The 17,674-nt window shown below is 39.9% G+C and overlaps 1 protein-coding gene across 2 annotated transcripts; it reads right to left on the minus strand.

Annotated features, from left to right (window-relative positions):
* Positions 1-3,712: 3,712 nt before the first annotated feature.
* Positions 3,713-15,781, minus strand: LOC117301217 (transmembrane protein 26-like). 2 transcript variants are annotated; one of them, XR_004520273.1, is made up of 4 exons: positions 14,578-15,781; positions 9,187-9,352; positions 6,957-8,186; positions 3,713-6,106 (listed from the first exon to the last, which is right to left on the minus strand). XR_004520273.1 is itself a non-coding variant. In XM_033785110.1 (3 exons), the coding sequence occupies exons 1-3, from the start codon at positions 14,865-14,867 to the stop codon at positions 7,317-7,319; spliced, it is 1,326 nt and encodes a 441-aa protein (XP_033641001.1). In that variant the 5' UTR covers positions 14,868-15,781; the 3' UTR covers positions 6,935-7,316. The 2 variants fall into 2 exon arrangements, 1 of the variants encoding a protein (XP_033641001.1); XM_033785110.1 differs by lacking the exon at positions 3,713-6,106 and having other exon boundaries at positions 6,935-8,186.
* Positions 15,782-17,674: the final 1,893 nt, after the last annotated feature.

Raw genomic sequence — 17,674 nt, forward strand, 5'->3', positions numbered from 1 at the left:
TTGCTCTTCGTATATTGTTTTTATTCGATGATGGTGCCATGAAAACACCGTGCAAGTACCACTGACGTCAATGGTCATTGAACTATAGAAGGCTATGGTAATTTCATGTTTCACCATAACCCTTTTTTTTTTTCAATAGTTAATTCAGAAAAAGGGGCTCAAGCTTGTGATTATAAAAACTTGTATTTCTTTTACGATATCCAATCTTCTTTATATTTTGCCAATTTTATTTCTTACAAACTGTGATGCTGTTTTACATTAAGTGACTAAAACAGTGCCAGACCATATACGGGCATACATTTTTACTCATATTTGACGTCACAGGCCAAATCTCAAGACAGTTTAGGTCAAGCTACGCGATACCATGTGCCTGTTATTGCAATTCAAATCATTATCACCGAATCAGGCGGGCACGATACTCTCTTCAACTTTCCCTATATACAAGGGCGCGAAGTTGTAAATTTATGCGAAAGTGGCGTGCGAGGCAATTGGTATTACCGCCGTAATTGTCGTATGCACAATTCGATAAAGCAGGGATAATTTTATTACACGGTCTTTGAGGTGGACTTTTCTTCAAGATTTACTCTCATGTTTTATTCATGTGGTCGGTGTTAGAGGTGGAAATGGCTTCGGGTTTTGTGTCTGCTGGAGGAACTTCTTATCTCAAAGAGCTTCTTTAACATTCGATGTTAGTTTGAGACGTTATTCTTGCGTAATGATCCTTTTACCGGCCCTTTACCGCTACGACCCCAGGCCATGTATTGAAAGAGTGACCATTTTGTCGAGTAAACGAAAAAAAAGGTAGCATGTAATAGATTGGAAAAAATAACAACGGCACAATGTAAAAAGTTTGCATCGCTTCCCTTACATATGTTTTAATTGTAAATTTAGTAGTTAGACAATACGCACAAAACAAAACACTACACAACATTATTATCATTCTATTTTTATCAGGTGCCAATTTTTAAAGAGCTGTTTACATACAAAAGTAGCTAAGCACAAAAAGGTTATGCTTACTAGAATATGGTTTTCATCTAAAATATCATGTCATGTACATTACCCGTGACTGGTATCCAGCAGGAAATAGTTCAATTCAGTTAAATTAAATAAAACGTTATTTATAATTAAGAAATGCTTTCTGCTTTGGCAGCTCCGTAAAATTGGACAAATGTCTCAAAATGCGGTCCTCTATAATTGTCATTAAGGTTTGTTAAACAGTACTGAACATGTGCATATTATTTTGTTTACTTCATCAGTACTTATAAAGGCCTAATCTAATGCAATTTACCATATAATATATTGGGTGGTGTTTACACTGCAAACGGAATGGGCGTTGAATTGACACCATGGGTGACTGTTGTCACATTGTACTACCAAAAATCTAAATTTACACCATCCAAACAACATAACTTTCTACACAAACAATTACATTGGTGTCGAGTTTAACACCCTATATGATGTTAATTTTGTTTCTTTCTTCGGTGCGCCCTATTTAAATGTTACGACACGCATGAGTATACTTTAACACCACAGTTTTTGCAATGGTTTCAAGATGAAAGGTGGTAGCGGTGTCGCATGCAATTATGTCCTCTATGCAATACTATCCGGAGGACATTATTGCATATGCAATAATGTCCGCCGGACGATTTTGCATATGCAATCGTGTCCGCCCGGACGCTGCTGCATAATGCAATTGTGTCCGCCCGGACACATTTGCATATGCAGTTGTGTCCGCCCCCTTGCAAAACCGTCCTTGCACTAAATTAAACGCCCTTGGTCGACGGAACACGTTCGCCCTTTTTTACAAGCTAAGTGCATGTCATGAATGACGTGGGAAATGTTCGGCCGTTTGGTATTCGCTGCAATCATAAAATACGTGAATATTCATGCTGCATCAGGTTCAGGGCATGCACACTCTTACGCGCGCACACACATGTACATGTCCGCCGGACGGTTTTTGCATAGCCCCGGACACGATTGCATATGCAAAAGTGTCTGGGGCGGACAGTATTGCATGGCGGACACAATTGCATCTGACACCGGCCTAATGATTATGCAAGGCGCTTTGATAGGCCGTCTTAGCTTGAGCAACAAAGCTCACTTCACTATGATATCGTCGTGTGCCCGGCAAAAGGACGTAAGGGAAAGTTCCCGGCAGAAGGACGTAAGCAATTTATGTTAAAATTTGTGTTTCAAGAATTATGAGCGGGAAAGTTTGGTAAATTTGTTGCTATGCAAAAGTCATTCTAGAAAGGTTAAATTCTGCATGGGGAATGGGGAAACATGTCTTCAGGGTAATTCTAGCAAAAGAACAAACAAAAATGACATATTTTTCATGTCAGGAGCCATTTTGTTGCTTACGTCCTTTTGTTACTGGGACGAACTACTTTATGTTCCCGGCAAAAGGGCGTAAGGCCTTACGCCCTTTTGCCGGGCACACGACGATATAGTCAAACTTGGTTAAAAGTACACCTAGTAAGAAGCCCCCACTATTTAATACTTAATCCTCAAACCGTCTGAACGCCCCCAAAGCACCACACCCCGAAGCATTGCACCCAATCGGCAGTCCACTTTTGGTAATTGTCAAAGACCAGTCTTCTAACTTGGTGTATCTCAACATGCATAAAATAACAAACCTGTGAAAATTTGAGCTCAATATTGGTCGTCGAAGTTGCGAGATAATAATTAAAGAAAAACACCCTTGTCACACGAAGTTGTGTGCCTACAGATGCTTGATTTCGAGACCTCAAAAATCTATAATTCTGATGTCTCGAAATCAAATTCGTGGAAAATTAGCTCTTTCTCGAAAACTACATTACTTCAGAGTAGCCGTTTCTCGCAATGTTTTATACTATCAACCTCTCCCCATTACTCGTTACTAGGTAAGGTTTTATTCTAATCATTATTTTGAGTATTAAATTACCAATAGTGTCCACTGCCTGTAGTCATGATTGAGATATACTTATTATCCACCACCAAACTCCCATTCATCCATTCCCCATGCAAATTGCTACGGTAACCATTCATATTACTATTATTTAAATGTCTTATTGAATCGTGGAAAAATTCTATCATTTTGGTTTTCCCTTATATTTTTTAGCTTGCCCGTAATAATAATGTCTGCATCTGTGTTTTAAAGCACCCACGTAGCTTTCAGCCCTTCCCATTTCGCTCGCTAAAACTACTATTATAGGCCTATTCTTAAAGTGTTATGTAAACTGTAATAGAGATGATATGGGTCCAGAAAAATTGTATTTTCTTTTGTTGCCTGGTTGGCACATACATGGCATCAGATGTTCATATTCACCCTTTGCGTAAGAAATGACAGTTCAAAGGCTCCAAAGTCGAGACAGTTTTCAATTAATGAATTACACACGTGAGGTAGTTTGGCCATGAATATCAGGGATGACTACTTCGTGAAGACTCGTACTGCTGTATTTTGCTCTATTGTAGAATTGTGTTCTCTGTATACAACCTGTGCCCAGTTTCATACATAGCTTAAAGGCACTGGACACCTTTGGTAATTGTTAAAGACCAGTCATCCCGCACAAGTTGCACAAGTTGTGCTTTTAGATACCTTGACTTTGAGACCTCAGCTGAGGTCTCGAATTCAATTCAAATATTTTACTGAGAAAGACTTCTTTCTCAAATTACTTCAGAGGGAGCCGTTTCTCACAATTTGTTATACTATCAATAGCTCTCCATAGAAAGTTTTTATGCTAATAATTATTTTAAGAAATTACCATAGCCCTATGGTAATTACCAATAGTCTTAACAGTTGGTCTGATTGCAGAAATGAGCAGCATACCAGTCTCAAATTGTTAATGTGCCGTGGTATCATGGCTGGTAACCTTTTTTTCTGATGGTAAGCATTGCTTTGGCTATACTTGTGCTTATTCAGCTCTTTTTTGAGATATGGTGGGCACTACTGGGTGAAGTGTACTGTTTGGTTTGGTTGATATGGACAAACTTACCCAAACCTAATATTATTTGTAATAAATGTCATAGTTTTGTGTACACCATTACCTCATTTCCTTACTAAGTAGAAGGGCGTTGGCAACCAATGTGCAAAACCGAGCGTGAAAGTTTGATCGATTTTGTGCCCTCGTATGGAGGCTAAACTCTGCATGGGAATGGGACTTAACGTCTTTGGGGTATTTTCTAGCGACAGAAGTGTTATACTTAGATACCATGCTTTGGTCAAAAGCCATTTATTGATTACGGTCTTCTGTTACTGGAAAGTACTTTGTGTGTCTGGAAGAAGGGCGTGTATAGAGTCATACACCCCTCCTTCGGTTCCGCGTACGGCAAAACATACTTTGTGGAGTTTGCGCTTTACAATTATTTTCATTTTTTTGATAGTGGAAGTCACCCCCCCCCCCCCCACCAGGGGGGTCTTCATATTGGTATGTGTTTACCTGTATTGATTAATTGATTCATGTATTGATTGACTGTACGCAACAGGGGCCATCACCACTCCACCACACCGCCAGGTAACCTACTATTGACGATATCAGGCACGCTTAGATTCTGTTTACGCAAATACTCTTCCGGCAATCAACAAACACAATGAATATTTATGATATTTCAGATTTAATAATAAACCTAACATAGAGTCGGTGTAGAGTATTAGACAGTACCAAAAACTGATAGCAAAAATGGCATGCTACAGCATTCAAAAATTCCGCCATTTGGCCAAATTTGTGGTCATTTAATAGTATCCAGTGTCTTTAAGCATGTAGGCTACACTTCATGTCATTGTGTAATTTAGTTTAGTTGGGGGACCTTTACCTGTTTTATTGCTTACTTATTTTGAGCTATTTAAAGGTATCACATTTTGATTAATTTGGTATTCATAATTACTATTTGTGACAACGGTATTACATGGTACATTACATGTTAACAATCACAGGCATGTTGCTCGAGGGATTCAAACCCACGACCTTCGCAACAAGAGATATTAACTATACCTCTCTCAACATTGACAATTGTGATTATAAATTATTTCATGTAACAATTTATTGCAAATAATGGTTAGTATAACATCTTTATGACACAGAAACATACATATTTTGAACCAATCAAACAACGAATATTATTTAATTTAGTTTATAAATTAATAATAGGCCTAAATACAATAACTAACCTAGAAAAGTATACTGACTTCGCTGAACATCACAATCCATGGCTCTCAGAAAGTTAGTCAATCGATTGTTTTGATTTTGTTTCGAAAGCAGAGAATAGTTAAACAGAGAATAATTGTCGAACTCCTACGATATTCAAATGCAAACAAGGTATAGCTCCTCAATGACTCAAAGAATAATTCCACGACTATTGCCCTACTAGAAAGCTTCGTTCTGAATCACAAAATCTCCTCACTCCTTTCCCATCCTCCACCAAATAATATGGGCAAGAGCTTTTAAGGTTGCATCTCCTGAACTCTGGAATTCACTCCCTAAAATAGCATAAAAGAAAGCTCCTCTCTAGAACAATTAAAATTTTAAGCCTTATTTGAAGACTCAAGTTTAGTAACTTGTATTTTCATTGTATGCATTTTGTAGTTCTTTCTGTATTTTTTTTTATTTTTTTTTTATTAATAGTCCTGGTTTCACTCTTTAACTTTCCAAAAGCGCTTCATTGTACTTCTTTGTAATTTTGCGCTTTTAAAAACTGTTCATTATTATAAAGTTCATTATTATCAAAGTTATAATACGTAAAGCTATCACTGTCAGATTGAGAGTAAATGCTACATACAAAATAATTGTAATGCTGTTGATCCCTTGTAATGACGTCACAGCCAGCTACGTCACAAGCAGCTATGACATTTTTTTGAGTCCAAAATTGTATGTTAAGACCGTGTCCGAAGTTAGCGGCTGTGGCTACGGTTTGATCGCCGCGTTGTCATGCGTTGAAGTATAGGACGTCCCTGAGCAACACCCGTAGCAAAAGTCATAGCCATCCTTGCTCTATGGTCATAGTGACTACAGGTAAACTGGCACTCGTCTTACTGCGTGTTCATCAGCGGTGTTGTTTCACACGCATGTGATGCACGCCCAAAGTTTTCGCTACATCTGGCTCCAAAACTGGCATTGTTGTGATTCTGAGACTGACAAAGAAAGTGTACAAAAAACTGTACTTTAAAAATGTGATTTTGACGAGGATTATGAGTCATGTTGACACATCTGGGGTCAGTTTGACACAAGTTCCTGGTCATACTGACCCAGAAAGGGTCAAGAACCCAGGGACCCAGTATCCAGGTCAATTCTGACCACGTGAATTTTCAGAGCGTGAAGTGCGACTTATCATGGATGGTCAAAGAGATCATCAAAGTATAAACGTATAACTCATGTTTTAAACTTTACTTCTAATGAAGTTAACAAAATGTTGTGAATATTACACCAATTGAAGATTAATTTTACAGAAAGCAGATTAAAGTATGTTTTGCTAGCTCTACGACCACAATGAAATACACAGCAAAGAATCTTGGATAATGAGACTGATAAAGGCGTTATTGGCACATTTTGGCATTTCTCCAAGAACGCAAATTCTACGAGCTAGCTTTTTGTACGGATTCAGTATAATTGTTTTTTATTGTTAAGTTGTTTTGTTTACCCTGAGTTGTCAATGCAGATGTGCAATTATGCTCGTAACAATATAATTTTAGAATGTCAGACTTTGGAACGCTAGGTGGCAGCAGACTTACCAGGTGAATTTCCGTTGTTTACGTAGTTCTGAGCATGCGCACATTACCGAGAACAATAGATTTAGCTGGTAAGGCCGTGTCCGAAACGACGACTTCGGTTACAGCTACGACTAGATCAGCGCGTCTACCAGTGTTGAAGAATAGGCAGACGCGCGCGATCTAGCCGTAGCTGTAGCCGAAGTCGCTGTTTTGGACACGGCCTTAGTCTGCTCTCACATGCGTCACGTCCCCTTTGTCATTCTGCAATAATTACCTCTGAAATTCAGATGATTTTTCCACCACTATCGCTACTTTATTGTGTGGTTAATTTTGTTTACAGAGTAGCAAGAAATGCACTTTCAAAAACCAAAACAGCCCGAGTTGATCGGATTTGGTAGCAGCTTCAAGTCCTCTCCCGCTCCAACGTTCATTTGTTTACGGGAGATCCAAACCTTAGTTGTTGTTTTGTAGGAGTTTCGTTGGTTGTATTTTCTGCCTCAATTTAATCAAAAAATATAGTTTTATGGCGGTACTGTGAGGTGATTATGATGAGTATAATTCAACTGTGGCTAGGCTATCACGCGAAGAAGGTGGGGTTTGGAATCCATTAACTGGTGACGTCAGCTTCTCAGACTCAAAGTTCAATTTCTTCAATTTGGTCATCACTGATCATCGGTTTTCCTCTCATCCGCTCATCAACGTGAGCAACAACGTACGTATGTTCTATGTCCTGATTAACAATTCCGTTCTTCTGAACTACTTCCGGTTCGATCTGCTTTGACCTCTTCCCGTTGAGGACAATCGTCTGCGGCACACCCAGCCCAATATCCAGTGGTAGGACCAGCCCCTTTAATCCATCTCCTGGGTCAACTCGAACTTTGACCTTTAGCTTCTTGTCGCCCTTCGACGTGTGCAGCACGCATATCCGGTACACGGTAAGCAGGAAGATCATCATGTTCTTCAATGTGAAGAAGAGCATCATCTGATTGATGATTTGGAAGCGTATGATGAGGTATAGCCTCATGCCGAGGTACGGCCCGTCCTGCATGATCAACGAGATACACAGGGCCCAGATCTCCGAAGAGCAGCACCCTTTATTCATATGATTGACGTGGTGCTCGGGCGGAGACTCACCCGGTTCCGACCCGGCGGCATCCTCCCGGTCACTGCGAGGGGTTTCTTGCCGCTTGTTGAAGACCCTGATTTTGGGACCCGCCACGGAGGTCAGGACCATAGCAAACTGTTGCAGACTCCAGCTCCAGAAGGCGAGTATTATCATGATAATGCTCTTGTTGCACACAACTTGCTCTTCGCGAAGATTCTCCAAGGAAAACTCCAAGATGTCAGCAGCCATACCGATATACACCATGAGAAGCTGGGACAGTTGTTCCCGTGTGAGGGAGCCCTTTGGGAGAAGCCACCTTCCGAGGATGAGAAGACAAAGCAAGATCTGCTCCAGTGCCAATGCCCACTCGTCATCAGCAAGAATCACGGGGATCTGGAGCTGAAACCAAAATAATCAATGAAATAGATATTTCAGATTTGTATCGCTGGTCATTACCATTTTGGAGCAACTGCAATAAAATTTGTTTGTCTTATTACAGACGATGTGACCTGTGACATTACATGTTTACAAAAGAGCCACAGAGCCTGGACTTCCTGCAGGCACGATTTGTACACAGCTCAATGGAAGAAAACTTGACCAGCTTTTACTTTCATAACTCTTGGTTTTATGTGGAAATTATTACACAAAATGTCAACTTTCCTATAGGACCAGTGTAGTATCTTGCCTGTCAGAATACTGAAAAAATGTACAAGGTCACACTTATTGTAAACACGGTTCACAGTGGTCTATACACTCCTTGTTTTTAGTAAATCTTCAAAGGTCAATCATGAAAGAATTCCCACAGTTTTAAAACCACCACGCTCTGAACTGCAGAAGACACTCTGCTTTTTTGTATGTCTATTCATAACCACACAATCTGAAAAGCATTACTCTATGATCAAATTTTGGGGCATAACAACTAATATCTGTTTCCATAAACACATTACTTCGAAGTGAAATGCTTCTTAAAATGCCTAGACCATTGAAAGCTGCAGACAGGCTTCTTACCTATAGGTTTGTATTGCCATTACATTTAAGAGTGAGTACCAAACTATACATTCCATTTCAAGGTCCTGGACACCTTTGGTTATTGTCAAAAACCGGTGTATCCCAACATATGCGTAAAACAACAAATCTGTGCATCGAAGTTCGGAAGACAGTAATGAAAGAAAAAAACACCGTTGTGCAGAAATAGGTGTGCTTTTAGATGCCTAAAAACGGCTTCAGGCCTCATGAAGTCTGCTAATATTTTATTGAGAAATTGCCTCTTTCTCTAACCACAATGTTTATACTATCAACAGCTCGCCACTGCTCGTTACCAACTAAGTTTTTGTTTTAAACGTTATAGTGTCCAGTGCCTTTAATAAACCAACAATATAAAGTAGTTGTGTCAACTTACCCCTTGGAGGTTTGTAAATGAAGTGTGATTGTAGACGATCTTTGCCGAACACTCGATCAGTTTCATGTTATCTCGAAAGTCAATTCGTTTCTGGTACAAGTCCAGCTGAAGCACCCACAGTCCTGGTACCACGCTGGCTAGGTAAAGTAGGGCGCTTGGGCACAACCTGTTGGGAACCAATGAAAATGGAAGATGAATCGCTATTGATCAATCGGTGCACAAAGACAAAAAAAAACACACAGGTTGTGTTACAATCTTTCAAATTTGCAATGTTGTATACGAACCTCCGAATAGTTTGGTAACGTTTTACCAGATTCGGTAAAGTTTTTCATAACTATTTTGTAAATCTTTACGTCAAAATCAGTTAAGTTATTTACCCTCTTTTCTAACATGAATAATGAGTATTATACGTTTTAATGAATTATTTGATAACAAATATTATTGTTTGTGTAGAATACTAGACCTTTACCATTTTCAAAGGTTATTCTGTTTACCAATTCGGACCATGTAATTTCTAGCCAGGTATCAGGTTAAACAACAATACAGTTGAGTGGGGGGGGGGTAGCAAAATAAACGCAGTGTACAGCAATAAAATCATTGCAGAACCAACAACGGTACAACTTTAATGAGATCTATCGTAATCTAGTGACGAAACCAACTTGGGGGCACGCCCCCCCCCCCCAACCCACCCCATTTGAAATCTAGACCTTTTAGATTAAACATGACCATAGTAAACCGTTACATCTTATAGGTTTTATAGTGGTAATTTGAATATTTTCAAATTATTTTATGTCTATAAACTCTGTATTCGCATTCGCAGGAAGTATGAACCGGGCTTTAGTTTTGTTGGTTTTTTTTACGATTTAGTTGAACCGAGTTACCTTAGCGTGCCGATCACCGTGACACCGAGGAAAACTTTACTAGTTGGTTTCGAGTATACATGTTAATCTAAATTGAGTCCTACATCCTAGTAAAAGTGTGGATACAAAATGGACGAAACCCAACATGTATTTACAGGAAAACGTACGTGAGAAATAAAAATGAATTCTTGGGTCAGGTCTCCCTGCACTGAATCCGCACTGCTGTCTAATCACGCCGTTCACACACTGCCCAAGATATCACGTCCTTCGGGCGCTCAAATTAAATTAACCGCATCCCACTATATAAAGACTTATCCTGCATCTTACAACTTTACATTTCTCTCCCGTGTGAAACCATCTGGGAGTTTCCTTCAATAATTAGGATCTGCATCTGACTCTGCCTTCTCATGACCCGTAGGGCGACCATGGCGAATTATAGCCTTTTCATACTGTGTCTGATTGTGACCATCTTTTGTCATAATCTTGACAGGTCGTGGTCAGGCTTTCACCTTCTACGTGTGTAAGTGTCGTACAAATAAACGTAATCGTCAAATGCACGAGTAAAGAATCAACCTTTATTACCACCACGTCAAAATGCCATACATTTCGAATAACAACCGTTATGAAATCGTTGTTGTTACAATATTATTGTAAATTAATACAACTGGACGCTGAGTGTGTTTGTGAAATGTAAACGATGAGGGCTGGGATCAGTTAGTAGTGGTGGTTTGAGTTAATACCGTGTCATCATATTAAACCTTTAATCAACTGTGGTAGTCTGGTATAGGATATGAGCTAAGTAACCATCATATTATGAGCGACCGTCTAAATATATTCAAATTGCAGTTCATTTATTTTTAGGGTGATTTATCTATAAAAGGATACTTTAACAAGCACAGGAAATATTATCAGCAAATAATACAAAACCTATTTCTCAGTTTGATGGAGTTTGAAACAATTTTAAACATCAAACCCAAAGTTTCTGGCTACCGTTCGAGAAAATCATGTACTGCTACAAGTGTGTCACAATTTCACATTTATCAACACAATTTTTTGACAAAATATCTCAGACCGAAATGACTGGTTTCGGAATTAGCTCAAAGCAACCCCTTTAAAATGTTCAAGCCGAGCAGAGCTTACGTTATCACTCCTTACGAGCATCTCTCCGCGTGGTGTGCCCGTCAGCACTTAGCACGAAACCCCGCGCGTAGTTTTTATTTTTCTTTGTCCACGGTTCCTATCTTTAGACTTGACTTCTCTCAATAACCCCCTCCTCACCCATCTCCCCATCAGCGTGCCCACACGGGGGGGGGGGGGGGGGGAGACACACTTTCAGACCCGCCTCACCCATCTACCCATTTACGTGTCCACATGGGAGGAGACACTTCCAGAACATGTTTGTATTAACCCGATGAAAAGTGCTTCCAAGCAAAGCCTGTCATCTAGTGCCATCATAATCACGTTGAAAGAACACATGTACGTTAATTTGCAGATCACAAGTTATGCTCCAATGTGGATCTCAAAGGCGGTGATGTATCTAATGGACGATACAGTGTAAAGCCATGAGGCCCACTGCAGGAACTTCTCGTATGTGTGTCACTTCAGAGGTATTAATAATTGGTCTGATAAATGCGTGAAACTGATAATTTTCCAAAAGGGAAACCTGGCTCGGGAGGAGTGCAGTTGAGACGTTATATCAAAGGTTGCATGTGACAGACTTTAATCTTATTGTATAAAAGGATTGCCCCCTATCCTTCTCTCTCAGACGATAATGTATATTAAATCACAACAGTGCAGACAATCTAATATAGTATGAGCAAAATGGAGCTTTGCGGTACCAAACCCATGACCAATTATGTTTCTGCGTATTTCGAGATGGACTTGGAGGAAGAAAAATACATGATTTGTAATAATAGGACGGTAAAGTAAGTTTGATGGACATATGTCCAATGTCCAAACAAAACGTATACATTCGCTGTATAAACCCATGTGAATGTCAAATGTCCAATGTCGAAACAAAAATGTACACATTCGCTGTATAAACCCATGTGAATGTCAAATGTCCAATACCAAGCTGACTTTACTGTCATGGTTTTGTTTGGCCATCTATAGTTAGGCCTACTTCTAAACAGCCATTTGATTGGAACCCGGTTTTACATGTAGGGCCCGGGCTACATTTAGGTGCCGCACACACGCGTGACTTGTCATGTTTTATACTGAACATAAATTCTTGCAATTTAAATTTTTTGACGTGCGGTCCCTATAAAGATATTCAGTCATTCAAAAACAAAATCAATGTGGTATAGATGTAAATTATGTTCAATAGGCGGTGTTCCAAGTCATCACGGTCCCAAAATATCTCGGTCCTAAGTTACTCGGTCCCAAGTCAACTCGGTCCCAAGTTGTCCCAAGTAATCTCGGTCCTATTATCTCGGTCCCAAGTCATATCGATCCCTAGTCATCTCGGTCTAATTCGTCTCGATCCCAAGTCAACTCGGTCCAAATTCATCTCGGTCTCAAGTCAACTCGGTCCCAAGTCATCTCGGTCCAAATCATCTCGGCCCAAGTCATCTCGGTCCATATTATCTCGGTCCCAAGTCATATCGGTCCCAAGTCAACTCGGTCCCAAGTTACTCGGTCCCAAGTTACTCGGTCCCAAGTTATCTCGGTCCCAAGTTATCTCGGTCCTAAGTTACTCGGTCCCAAGTTAACGCGGTCCCAAGTTACTCGGTCCCAAGTCATATCGGTCCCTAGTCATCTCGGTCTAATTCGGTCCCAAATTACTCGGTCCCAAGTCATCTCGGTCCACAGTTATCTCGGTCCCAAGTCAAATCAGTTCCAAGTCATATCGGTCGAATTCGTCTCTGTCCCAAGTTATCGCGGTCGTAGTCATGTCCTCGATCCCAATTTAACTCGGTCTCAAGTCTGACTGAACGAGCAATGGACCCCACAGGGGAATTATTTGTTCAACCTGTACCCCACAAGACAGTTAGGCCTATGTACCCCACAAACCGGATCCGTTAGGTTGTGTGCGTGCATGCATATACATGTATACATGTTCTCCGGTTGAGGTTTCTTTTAGAGAAACCTTTCCGAGAAGGCAGTCCGTGATTACGTCTAAGACAGCTCAGACTCGTCTACAGAGTTTGAAATCCCGTCTCTCATCACGTCACGATGGGTACACTCTTTGCACGCAAATATTATCGTTTAAAGGTATTGGTATATGAGCTGACAAAATAGTTCCAGACAGTGTTCATGTTATGATGTGATTCAACCATAAAAAAAATGCATGAAATAACAAACAAACAATTTGGCTCCAGCTGTTGTGTGAGTCGAGGAAAAGTGTTCAGCACACTTTTCAGCTTGTAAGCACATTGTTCTTGGTGATAGTTGTAACAACCAAAATCAGGTGTTGCTGGTTTCTTCGGTGTTCAGATACAGTTCCCGAATTATGTCTTCATTTCAGAGGGGAACATTTCACAGAAAAAATGGTTCTATAATGAACTTCATAAGTGTAAGCGTTCAGACTAAAAATACACAGTTTTATATTTGTTTCAGTCAACCCTGTATAATACCTTTAATGAGCTTGCAGCACAGTGTGAGATTTGAATCGAAAGCAATCAGGTTTATTTGATTGGTATAGTCGAACTAATTTTGTGTCATTCAACATTTCAACTAAAGGGCCACATTTAGGCCAAGGCAACCAAATGCTCCTGCGATCTGCTTTCTACATTGTCATAACATGTTTCCACATAGTATGTGTACGAGTAGACATGTATTCACTTATCTTGATGTTTCCTTTTTGCTAGAGTTTTATGTTGTAGATATTAGTAGAATACCAACTTCTGCTTTGTACATCGTATATCGTACTGTAACACGCATGACCCAAATGGAAACAAGTTTATTTTACTGATTTTTGGTCACCCTGGGGTAATTAAAGGCAACAACTAAATAAACACAATAAAGATTTGTAATATTCAAAAATAAAGCCACGGGTCACAGCTCGTTTCCTCAGAAGACCGTCCCCAGAAATCCTTCCTGAGAGAGGGCAGTGTTCTTTTGCATGGATGTCACTGTCTCGGTCAGTCATTATCAATCCAACAATACCTTCGGCGGCATGCAATTAAAAGGTTTTCCGGTTGCAAATTTTGAACACTTTGCATGATATCTGAATATACGTAATTAAATAAGTTTCCGGTTGCATGTTTTAGTTTGAACACTTTGCATGATATGTTAGATTGTACAACTCTAAAAAAAAAATAAATAAATAAATGTTTGCTCTGAAAATCCGATGTTTCGATAAATCGCTCTGATCACTTATTGAAAATTCGAGCTGTCTCACCAATGACTAGTAACATAGCGTGATAACCCAGTAACCCCCCCCCCTTGTCGGTCTCTCCCCCACCGTGCAAAGATACTCAAGATGTCTTTATTTATGCCTACTTGCTTCTGTATCTCTCCTGTGCCAGATTTGTCTTCCAGACAGACATTAAATGGACACTAGTAGTATTTTGGTTTGTTTTTTGCTTACCATTTCCATTCCCCTGCATCTGTGGTCTGTAGAGTGAATATCATCTCACCAGGCATCAGGGCCACCGGCATCAACATGAGATAGTAAGCAGCACTGCCCTTTACGCTCGCCACACGCCACACCGTAACGATACCGTGAATTGCGAAGAGTAACCGGGCCGCTAAGGCCTTCGTGATAGACATCATGAATAAGGCCATATTCACCCAGGATTTCCTGGATGGGACCAACACAGATTGAAGACTCTTCTTTCTTGGTGGTCGGGTTTTCGTAGATTTTCCAGTTGCATTCATTTGGTTCACTTCCTCGAGTCAATAAAAATGGCCTATGTAAAATAAATTTACGCGTATTTTAGTTTCTTTGTTCTTTTAAATTTCACATTTGTCATTCGTATTTTCCATTGATTAACCGAACACATCCAAGGAAAGTCTTAAGTCGGCCTTCACTACATTAAGAACGCAGCATTTTGGACGGTTCGATACAATCGTCAACTTCTCTGTCCATGATTAAGTTAGAGTGCATCGATAAAATAACCAGTTTCAGAGTCATGTTTTGTAACCCACAATTTACAGCACACCAACGATAGAAAACGATGTTATAGATGCAACTGAGACGACACGACTTTCCGTTTCCCAAGGGACTGTCGAAGCAGCAAACGTTGGGGGCCTGGGTCCAAAACGGACCACTGTCTAAATACCATTTACTCCCAAACTGTCACCGTTTAAATCCGAAGTCCGGCTCAGTTTCTTCAGTTGCTCATTAAAACGGGACGTACATATTTGGATTGGTCAAAAATGTGATGTCAACACTTTTTTGCAGAGATGAAACTTTAATATAAAGTGACACAATCCATAACTCGCTTTTGTCGCAAACAAAAAAACAGTCGCCAAATTCATCTCATCTTAAAATGTCAATCTGTATTGATATTTACACGTCGTCCTGCATCAATGGAAAGTGCCCAAAGCCTCCGCAGCAGACCGTGTGAATGAACATGACGAGCGCCGTGAAAATGGTACAGTTCCTCCCGCGTACCTCCAAAGATCGTCCACGGTAAATTCAAATTCCCGGTCTACAAGAAAGTTAATATTTCAGACGTAATGTACACGATGGCCAAATGGGTGAATTCTGAAGCTTATTGGTGCTAAAATAACCACCACACACCGTGGTCTTGAAAATAAAGCTATAGCATCCGATAGCAATCTTCCAATATAAATGATAAGCAATCTAGTTATCCCAGCCTCACCGAGTCGTTTTGTACCTTCCGTGTGCTGTGTGTGTATCGTCTTCTTTGTGGACAGCACAGTTCGCCCGCCAGGGATACCAAGTTGTGACGTCATCTCATCGGATCATCTCCAGAAGTGGAGAGTGATTCTTGAAAAGACTTTAAAGAGATGTTCGTTGGTACAGGGGGATGTTTCATCAAACTTGATTTAGGGGAGTCTTCCAAATCGTGTGCATTGGAGCATGATAATGGTGTGGATTGTGGTGTTTTTTTAGTGCGTTAGCGGGTCATTGTAAATTAGGTCAAATCGTATCCGTTGTCGTATTAAAACAAAAAGGTTAAAACTTGTTTCATTTGGGGTTGAACATCGTTGAAAAATGACACAAGTTCTCCGTCATATAATAATAAATGTGCTCTTTTAATAATTGTGTGCAATCTGCGAAGACAAATACAAAAAAGTGTAAGCCTACTACATGTACATGTGTACCATACAAACGTAAAACCTGTATTTAATGATGAAAGTAAGGTTTTTATAGATAACGAAGCAAGTACTACAAAATCGTGACATTTGTACTTTCTTCTCAAAATATCATAAAAAAAAATTATTTACTTCATCCGCCCTTTTGGACCAACTGTGTTTTTAACACTTGTACTATTGGTTGAAGTACGAATTGTGAAGGTAAAATTGAATACGGAATAAAATGTCATCAAGGTGGTGAGCACAAAAACAAAATTGCTTAGTACCAAAATATTGTTACACAGAAATTAGGATTAGATTATCAGACAAAATGTCATGTCATTTCATATTGTAATAGGTCACAGTGGCACCCGTTAGTCAGCCATTTCTATTGTTCTCACCTAAATCATTTGCTAAGCTTATTGACTGATAATACGTATAAGCATAATCATATAGCTGTTTAGGCGCTGTGAGTGCTTTCACAATTCGAATCGAAATAATAATATAGGACATAACGTTGGCCCACAGCTTCCGTATCTACCTTTGCCCCACACCCGGGTTTCAGAAATATTGATTACCAAAAAATTAACAGGACCGGCATATACATTTATAAAATTACCCCTGAACACCAACCTTAGCCATTTTGAGGTATGGTGGACACAATACAACAACACTAAGGTTTTAGTTTATGCATGGAGGATGTCTGTATGTACCCGGCAACCACACAGTGCACTCCTGATAGCACTCCTGATCATGATAGTGCCACCGTACTTCAAAAGGCTATACGAACTACCAACGATACAGATACATATAAGAAGGTGGCCTTGAAAGGACATCGCACATTAAAAAGTATAGTAGTGCGTAAAGTGGTGCGTATCGTACATCAAGCATAGCCTTAAAGACAGTGGACACTATTGGTAATTGTCAAAGACCAGTCTTCTCACTTGGTGTATCTCAACATACACATAGAATAACCAACCTGTGAAAACGTGAGCTATATCGGTTGTCAAAGTTGCGAGGTAATAGTGAAAGAAAAAACACCCTTGTCACACGAATTTGTGTGCTTTCAGATGCTTGATTTCGAGACCTCAAATTATAAACTTGAGGTCTCGAAATCAAATTCGTAGAAAATTACTCCTTTCTCGAAAACTTACGTCAATTCAGAAGGAGCCGTTTCTCACAATGTTTTATACTATCAACCACTCCCCGTTACTCGTTACCAAGTAAGGTTTTATGCTAATAATTATTTTGAGTAACTACCATTAGTGTCTACTGCCTTTAATAGCATTCACACCAACGTGTATAACGAATGGTGCTGTCGGTGTCATATCAGAAACTCATGACCGGGCCGGGGCCGCCGCAGCGCACACCGTACACAAGTTATAATTCAGTCAGCGAACAGGGGAAACCTTTAACCCAAT

This window comes from Asterias rubens, chromosome 1 (genome assembly GCF_902459465.1).
Source record: "Asterias rubens chromosome 1, eAstRub1.3, whole genome shotgun sequence".
Lineage (NCBI taxonomy): Eukaryota > Metazoa > Echinodermata > Asteroidea > Forcipulatida > Asteriidae > Asterias > Asterias rubens.